The 9,519-nt window shown below is 42.2% G+C and overlaps 1 protein-coding gene across 1 annotated transcript; it reads right to left on the minus strand.

The window, feature by feature from the left end:
- Positions 1 to 8,005: 8,005 nt before the first annotated feature.
- Positions 8,006 to 9,208, minus strand: rxfp3.2b (relaxin family peptide receptor 3.2b; the record flags this gene model as incomplete). Its single annotated transcript, XM_084548842.1, has 1 exon — positions 8,006 to 9,208. One exon carries the CDS (start codon positions 9,206 to 9,208, stop codon positions 8,006 to 8,008), a length of 1,203 nt encoding a protein of 400 aa, XP_084404968.1.
- Between the last annotated feature and the right edge of the window lie 311 nt (positions 9,209 to 9,519).

The following is a 9,519-nucleotide window of genomic DNA, read 5'->3' on the forward strand; positions in this document are numbered from 1 at the left end:
TTGTGAAATTAATGCAGGTCACTGGAATTTCGCAAGTAAAGGTGTTTTATCTTCAGGGATAGCAATGACTGGCTTGTCGAGCACCACCAGGTTCTTGACATGTTTGGCTTTCAGCGAAATGTATTGACAACTTGACAATTTGATGGATTGCCTTGAATTTTTGTACAGCCATTCAAGTTTTTTATAAATTCCAATGACCTTTCCTTTCGCATCGGCAATCTGGCCGATCCATCAGAGTTCACCAAAAGGTCCGGGTCCGCTATCAGCATGGTGAATTGGGTGGTACGAGGCAAAGTTGTAGTTTGTGTCCTCAAAGTTGTGTCCCTTGTCGCAACATCACTGTTTACTGTTCACTGTTCCCCCCAAATGAGTATCTGCAGTATGCTGTCTTGTGTATGCTGGACTGGACAAGATGACTTCCGCCAAATATATAATTTTTTTTCCCACATTCAACTGAGCACGTGTCATGCCACAAACAAATTTTGTCACGAATCGCATGTGGGATTCTCATGTGCTCTCCTTACATACCGACTTTTCACGATGAACCCAAGACTTCCTGGTGAATGTAACCTCCGACTTACCTGGGGAAGTTTCTGATCTATTTTCGGGGCGCTCGCTGAACACCATCCAGCCTCCCTTGGTAATCTGCAGGGATTTCAGGTTCAAAGAGGAGTTGCTTGACGCTGACTTGTTTACCCTCAGGGACAATAAAAGAAATCAGGATTCTTGAAACTTATCTCTCCGTGGCGCCTGCAGAATACGGGCATCATGCGGGGAGCAAAGCTGCCAAGACATTTGAGTGACTCAAGCAAACAAAGAGGCTGCAAGTACAGAGGAATTTTACTGAGAAGCACCAGTAGGATTGATGAATATATCATTAAATCTTTCTGGAATTTGTGTTGCCACCATCATTAGTTTCACCCTCTTGCAAAAGAATATGCTTCAGTCCTGTGCTCTCTGTGTAGGCAGCAGTAAAATGAATCACCAAAGTCTGCCATATGGAAAAGGAATAAATGTCCCCTTTTTGCTTAGATCACAGCAGCAATACGTGAACTCCGCAAAAAAAACCTAGTAGGCAGAAAATCTGTCAGAATGAGAGCAGCGAAATGTAAAAATGGGGCTATTACATAAAAGCTTGATGCTGGGAAGAGAGTCAGCCTCTGATTCTAACTCTATGGCATTGCTCAGCACTCATGAGACTTCGCCATAGTTATAGCGGTGAGCACATTCTTTTGCAGGTATAAATTGAATTAGAAAAGTATAAATGATGAGCATTTTATGGCATAGGTGTGACTGCGTAACAAGATCAGAAAACAAAAAACAACAAAACGAGGCCACTCATATCGTGTATGGGTTGACTGGATTGAGATGAGACTGAAATCTTAAATGTGACAAATTCATATGTGGGGAATAAAACCAGTTTCCGCAAAGTTAAATTGCTGCTTTGGGTGACTGATTAGTTACGGCCTGAGTAAATCAAAGCCTGGAGGGCGTGTGAAAGGACAGTGTGTATTTATTTATTAGGAACACAATTCCCAGCAGTTACATGCCCATAAATAAGGGATTAACATTTAAATGAATAGATAAGGGATTTATATATATATATATATTAGGGCCGGGACTTTAACGCGTTAATTAAGATTAATTAATTACACAGAAATAACGCGTTAATTTTTTTAACGCATTTTAATCACACTTATTTTTGCACCGCGGAACGTTTCTCACTGGATGAGTTTCGGCGGACCGATTATACTGGAGCACCAACTAGCGTTCATTACCAGTGTCCTCAACAAGCAGCGGGTGCTCCCGTCCCAAAGCACTCACAGGCGGTCAGTCTCACAGTAGCCCCGCGCAGCAGCGGTCAGAGCAGAGAGGGAGAACCACGCCACCGCGTCCAGACTGCAAACGAATGACGCATGCGCAAAGCTGCCGCTGATCGCGCCCTGGTTTACAGAGCGGGATGTAAATGTTTCTTCACTGTCACACTAAAATAAATAATAAAATAATAATCCATTTAGATTGTTAATTTTGTCAAGTAAAAACCGTTTGTACAAAAAATGTTAAAAATATTCTAGTTATGGCAAAAAATGCTCATGTTCTTCTGTGCCTGTGACTTGTAGGCTAGAAACTAAACCAAACTTAAGAAAACTAAAAAAAAAATTAAAAAAAAAACTTAAGTTACTGTGCCAGAGTGTCTCTTTAGAGTCATTTTGCCAATACCAAGCCCGGATAAAGGAGGCGCGTTAATAATACAGCGTCCATCACAATTACATCCAAAAGGTAAATTATGCAAATTAGCCGATGACGTCATTTAGCGACTTCTAGCGACTTTTAGGACAGCCAATAGCTACTTTCCTTTCCTGAGGAGTTGGCAACACTGTTCATTACTTCAGACAACAACAAACCACAGTGAACATGAAAGAAGAAGCTGATGAGACCGCTTTGGTTGGCCCCGTGGATGGGAAATTTAGTCATTATTCAATGGTATACTAAAAATCCATATGAAAAAAATTACTTCTCACTGTTCTCAGGTCAAATATTTATATGCGATTAAAATGCGATTAATTAATTACAAAGCCTCTAATTAATTAGATTAATTTTTTTAATCGAGTCCCGGCCCTAATATATATATATATATATTAAGAAAAGAGAAAAGAAAGAAACAGCTAAAAGAAATAGAAATGAAGCGGGACAATCCATGGTGTAATTAAAAGTGTGTGTGAGATCACATTGAGCACCAGACACCATATGTTTCTGCTTTCTTAGTGAACGAATGAAGACCCAGTGTCTCCTACATATTTTATAGTACACCCTGCTTTTTTCGTGAACTGCCCAGTTTGTTGCCATATACATGTATAGATAATCGATTTAGCTGCATGGGGTTTCTTTCACCTCAGGAGCTTTTGATGAAGACCACATGGCATTAACACGCTATGTGTCATACCCTCTTAAATATCCCATCCATGGCTGAAAAAGTCAACTTGGCCTCTGCTGAGTCTGTGTTTGTGCACCAGCTAATGAGGTGTAGCTCTGTGTTCCAGAGAGTGTGTTGTTAGGCTCTCATTAGGATTCAGAGAAAGGTCAACACCGAGGGTGTCGCGCAACCTTCTACTACTACTTCCGGTCCCCAGGGGGAACTTAAATGAGCACTGATCAGACGGCATGACATGAATGGTAGTTGTAGTTAAATGCATGCTGCTATGTTTGTTAGTTTGCTGGTAAACTCCTGTCATGGCAGCACACTGATGATATTTTTTCTCGTAAGAGAAATGTATGACCAGTAGGACTCTTAAATTTACTATGAACCCTGACTTGAGCGCATACTGAGAGAGTGAAAGAAAATCACTCAGTCCTTTTACAGTCAAAGTAAAGAGTCATAGACTCAGTGCTGTAACAAATACAAGAGCTCAAAGTCTTTCTGCTGCCTTGTGAGTTTGTCAGTACTTTATGTCCTTCCCTACAGGCATTTCTCAGCTTTTATTGCTAGAGGGTTTAAAAGTTGCTCCATTTTCTCTCAGCTGTCCATTTCAACATTTCTGTGTTAGCCCTGACTTGTTACCGGTCCTATGATTCATCCGTCATTTGAATCTATCCACTTGCTCGGTCTATCCATATGCAGCGCACGCCGCTATATAATAATAATATAAATATAGGAAAAGATCTCTTCTGTAGCCAAACTGAGTTGCTGAAGGCAGAGTACTATGTGAAATGATTTTTGGGTGTACGTAGCTACCCACAGAAAACAAAAAAAAAAGGAAGACTGGCGAAATGTAGGTCAGACATACTAAAAAAAAAAAAACACACCGGGGATGTGCTGTGTTTTCTTTTCGCGGGCTACCGCCTGGGAATACTAGGTCTATTAAGAATAATGCGCAAACTAAACAGTTCTCTGCATGGCGCTAGTTCACTATTATTTTATGATCTTTGCATGCTTATTTGCATACACCTTTGAGAATGAGACGTTGTTCACTCTTGTGCACATGTTTATTTTCTGAGAAAACACATTAGCGTTACCGCACAAGCATATACTTCTTCATGCTCAAACTAGCATCAGTTACTGATGTGAGACTTAGAGCGCCCTCTACTGACAAACCTCTGTTTAACGGGGTAATGTGACTGACTTAAAACACTCGTTTCAAACATCTTATGATACAGTAGTAGCTATAAGCTATTTTCCTTGTTTTCAGACTTCAGCTTTAACTCAGTATAAATTTTAATGGGGAGTCATTTGGCTGTAGGCCAGTTGTTACTGGAATGAGGCTGACCCTGAACTGCTTTCTGTGGACTGCCTCGCAGGCTTTACAGGATAAACATGCTGATAGTACAAATGGCCTTGATGCAGGTGATTGGTACTTAGAAAAAAGTGACAGTAAAAGCAATGGACCAAACGTATAAAGATACTCCATATGTTTGAGACCAGTAGCTTTTCATGGAGAATCATCAATGCTGAGAGGCGTACAGGCATTCCTCTGCTCAGTAAGGATCAGAAGAACAGGTCAAACACTGACTCTTAGTCTCAAACTATGTACTTCTTTTGCTACACCTCCATGGAGAACACTGTGTGCGCCATGTAGTTAGTAATTACATAGTGCGTGAATATTAAAAGGGTAGTGTAGCATTCAAATCAATCACCGCAAGTTGTGCAACCTCAACTGGCTGGTCTACACATTCAGAATATTTTATTCAGTGTGAACCAAGCTGCAACCTCTGGGACTGAAGAATAGAGGGTGATTCCAAAAACGAGTCACGCTCCATAGATGTTTAAAATGTTCAACCTCTCAGCAGAAACAATACCTTTTACAGCCCAGCACATTTATTTATTCCTTCATGTCAGCTGGAGTGATTTTTTTTATATGATTCATTAAAATTAGGCGCCATGGTGGAAATCCTGCATGCTCTCCTTGTGCCTGCGTGGGTTTTCTCCAGGAAGCAGTTCAAAGACATTCTTGTTAGGTTAGCTGGTGATTCTAAATTGGCCGTGGGTGCGCAAGTGAGTGTGAATGGTTGTCTGTCTCTCTGTGATAGCCCTGTAATGGACTGCCATGACCCTCTGCCGCTACAGAATTATTAAATTATTAAAATCCGTTTGACTATTTAATCGCCTAAAATATAGTTTATCACCTGATTCTGTTTTACACGCTTTTAGCTAACTTCTTTTCAGCTAAGTACTATATATTGTTCACATCTTTTTTGAACTCAAGGGCAGTAGACCGCATTTATATATAGTTATGTGATGTAAAAACTAGGGACTTTAACATGTTTAATTGCGATTAATTAATTACAAAATAATTATAGCATTAAAAAAATGTACGCATTTAATCGCAGTTTGCATTCCAAACAATGCAGAACTTTTGTCAGTGCACGATTTCCTGGTTCACGATTACACTGATGCACACATTAGAGCTCGGCTAACGGCTACCAAATTAGAGGAATCGGATGAAAGTATGTTGCTAGGTCTAATGGAAGGCAAATTGAAATTCATTTCAAAAAACCTACCTGATGAAAGCCTTGATAAAAGCGGAGTTTTGTGCAAACTGTGCAAAAAAAGAGTTTGCATACCACCGAAGCACCTCAACCCGACGGTACCATTTAAATGCAAAGCATTATTGCAGTGAGCACAGAAACCGCCGGAGCTGTTAGCGCTAGCAGTCAATACTGTTCTGAAACAGCACTTGAACATTAGGTCTGTTCGGTTTTGGCCAGGGATATTTCTGTTTTCTGTTTTAAATTGAAATGCAGTTAAATGCATTTTTCAAGACATTAAAAGAGCTTGAGTTTACAAATATTCATGTCTGTGTCTATTATTTGATTCGCTAAAATCCATTTAAATTAAAAAGTTTTGCGTTTGGGGGTAAATATTGTTATGCGATTAAAATGCGATTAATCGAGATTAATTAATTACAAAACCTCTAATTAATTAGATTTTTTATTTTTTTTTAATCGAGTCCCACCCCTAGTAAAAACATTTGGGGACAGCAGGAAGGTTAGATGGAGATGGAGTCGTTGCCAAGATGGCGATGACCAGTGCCACCTACTTTGAGCTTCGAAATGTTACAATCTAAAAAAAACCAAAAACATATTCCTTTTAGAATCTGTGCTGCTTGAACGAGTTAACAGTGACTTAACACAAAACAGAGTCTGAGACAAAACTGCTGATCCCATGGCTTCTCTGACCGACTACTGTTTAATGATTGAACACGAGTCACTGATGCTGTTACTTGCTGAAAACTATTCTGCTCCCAGCATGGCCGGGTTAACCCATGAGGGGCCCCAGGCACAAAAATGAGCTGGGGACTTTGTTGCTCCTTCTCTTTTCACTCTTGCATTGCGCATTAAGTGCGAGCCAGGTTACTTCGAAGTACAACACACAGCAGACTACCCAGGGCACACAATTATATTTTGCCTGGAGCTCAGAAATCAAAGAATCCTTTTCTTTTTCTCTCATTAGCTGCAGTACTGCTTGACTCAAGGTTTGCTTCGTGTCACAGTCTCAATACATATAGAACGTTGCAGAAGAACGTCTTATTTTATTTGGTGTTAATTTGGAGTGTGATTTGCTGTGCAGTATGTTACAAGAGCTTTGCCGAAGAGTGAAAATCAAACCCTCATTTCATTGGATTGGATTAAGAAAAGCTCCCCCTATATGTGACAGCCATTCTGGTTAACAACACTTTTGTCAGCACCTTTGTTCAAAGATTATTCGTGCAGCGCAGGGCTGATGGTGATGGAAGAGGTGCAGCAGAAAACACGGGAGGAGGAAATTAAATCTCATTAATAAAGAGCAGAGAAGCGTGTCTCTGTCTGTTGTCTGATGCCCTCCTGCCAGTGTAAGATTGTTTTACAACAACATTAGTGCCACTTTATTTTTCAGACTCTTGGTGCCTCTGCTGCCTAATTTATCTCTCTGTGTATGTGATCTGAATTCTAACCGGGCCTGGCCCAATTATTCCAAATAGTTCAAGATGAGAGGTTTTAAACAAATCTTTACTTCATTTCATATACAGTGAGCCACTCAATAAAAATTTCCATTGATCATACATCAAATCTGCAACCGTCTTCTATAAAAGATCATGAATACAGAATGGTATATTCACAGAAGATCACATTATTACAACAGTGCTCTTTTATATGCTTATTATGTGCTTCATGAGTAGTCGTGTAGTCTGCGCGAGCATTGGTCTGTCAATTGAGAAATGCCTTGTTTTTTATGAATGAATGGCCTAGCGTGAATATGCTGCAAATTTAATGGGAATTCTAAATTATTCATCATGTTGTTCAATCTGACACAATTCGTAAACTGTTATCAGCCGATGTGTGTGTGGAGGTGTGCACGGTCGGGGATAACAGGAGGGAGAAAAAAAACAAAAATGCGTACATTTTTCCACCTGTGAGAGTGTAAATCTCCTGCACCTCCAAGGTTCCCACAGTGACAGCATTTAACTCACCAACTACACAGTCATTATAGTGAAGCATCTGATGTATTGTCATATGATTTTAGTGCCTTAAACATAAATTGCTAGAAGAAGAATATTGCACAGATGTTTTTTTTTTTGTCGATTTTCTCAGTATTCCCACAAATATAGCAAATAACTCTATACACTACTGGCCTACTCATTTTAATGTATGAGGGAACATACATGAATGCACCAAAGAACAAACACAAATACAGCAACTGGCCGGAACACCGTGTCTAAATGCTGCAGTATATGCTGTAAATCTTTACATGTTTGTGACACATCACCAGAGAGCAGTGCTGCCCGTCAGAGGCAGAGAGAACAAAACAGAGAGCCACAGTTACAATAAAAAGATTTGAGGCAGAGGAAAACTTGAAGAAGTGAATGCCGGCTACATCTCACTGTGTAGTCCGCTGTGATTATGTTGTTTTCAAAAGCCAAAAAGAAAAGCGATTGCCTGTGTTGACAATGTACTATCATAGTAAACACCTCCATATCAGTAGAATTGTCCACTTGTCCTTTCAATTCCTTTGTTGTCCCAGTTGTCCCAGTCAGACATCCATTTGAACCAGCACCAGAACAGGTGGTGCTTCAGCCACTTTGGCCTTGCGGCGCAGGAGGTGAGTCAAGCTCCTGAAGGACGGCGTGGCGTGGAGAATAATTTCCTTGAGGCCTGCCCGAAACTCACGGCGAATGAGGCAGTAGAGCACAGGGTTGAGGCAGCTGTTAGCGTGTGCTAAGCACACAGTCAAGGGGAAGGCGTAGGCCTGCGCATTGTAGAAAGCGTTGCTGAAGGGCACGAGGTCAAACTTGATGAGCACTCCCCACAACGTCAGTGCCTGGTTGGGAAGCCAGCACAGAAAGAAGGACAGAACCACGATGACAATGGATTTGGTCACTTTTGAGCGGCGATTTTGCCGGCCTTGCTTTATCTCAGGGTCAGCTGCACCTGCGATGCGTCGGCTGAGGATGAAGCGCAGGAGCAGCAGATAGCACACAGTGATTATGATCAGAGGAATAAGGAAGCCCAGAAGGACTTTTTGAAGTTGGTATAGACCCAAAAGAAGTTGCGGATCCCAGCTGCCTGAGTCTGGGAAGCGTACCAGGCAAAGCTCCTCATCTGACACCTGGGCACTGGTGGAGTAGATGGCATGAGGCAAAGTGGCCAGCAGAGAGACAATCCATATGCACAAGCTTGTCCACTTGGCCCAGGTGGCCGCTGCCCGCCGGCTCTGCATCTTCAGCGCGGAGGAGATGGAGTAATAACGTGCCACGCTCATAGCTGTGAGGAAGAACACACTGGCGTACATGTTCATGGTGGTGACAGAGCTGATGATTTTGCACATCACACGGCCAAATGGCCAGCGGAAGTCCAGGGCTGTGTCCACTGCCCAGAAAGGTAAGGTCAGAACAAACTGGAGGTCTGTGATGGCCAGTCCCATCACAAAGCAGTTGATGGATGACTGCTTCTGTCTGTAACGGGAGTGCAGCAGATACAGAGCCAGTGAGTTTCCCACCAGCCCGAGTGCACAGACTATAGAGTACACACACGCTATCATCATACGCACCACCACACTCGAGCTGTCTCCTTGAAATTCCATGATAGATTCCTTGGTGAGGAGCTGCAGCCAGCAGTGCAGCGACAGGTTGCCGATGGAACCTCCGCTGCAATTACCAGCGTTGTCCTCCTGCAGTACTTGCTGCTCACATGGCTCTGGAGCCACTGTTTGAACTCCAGTCTCATTCAGCTGCATGGCCGGACCCTCTTTCTCACCATAAACAGCAAAGTTGGGCAGCTGCCATGTGCTACAAAAAAGAGAGATAAAAAGTTTGTGATGATTGCATCTGCAGCATCCCAGTCGTGTCCGCGTCAGTTTTTCTCCAACAGAGATACAGATGCCATCCTCAGACGCGATTATCCCCTTCTCATTTCTCTAACACTACTCGGAGCTCTCTGCGCGCCACGTCCGTTTATAGGCTCCACGTGAACGCGCAGAGCTCAGTCGCGCGGTCGGCGCTCATCACCTCGCCAGACGGATGATTGGACCCGAGCGAATCCGCGCTC

Source organism: Chelon labrosus (assembly GCF_963514085.1).
Source record: "Chelon labrosus genome assembly, chromosome: 7".
NCBI lineage: Eukaryota > Metazoa > Chordata > Actinopteri > Mugiliformes > Mugilidae > Chelon > Chelon labrosus.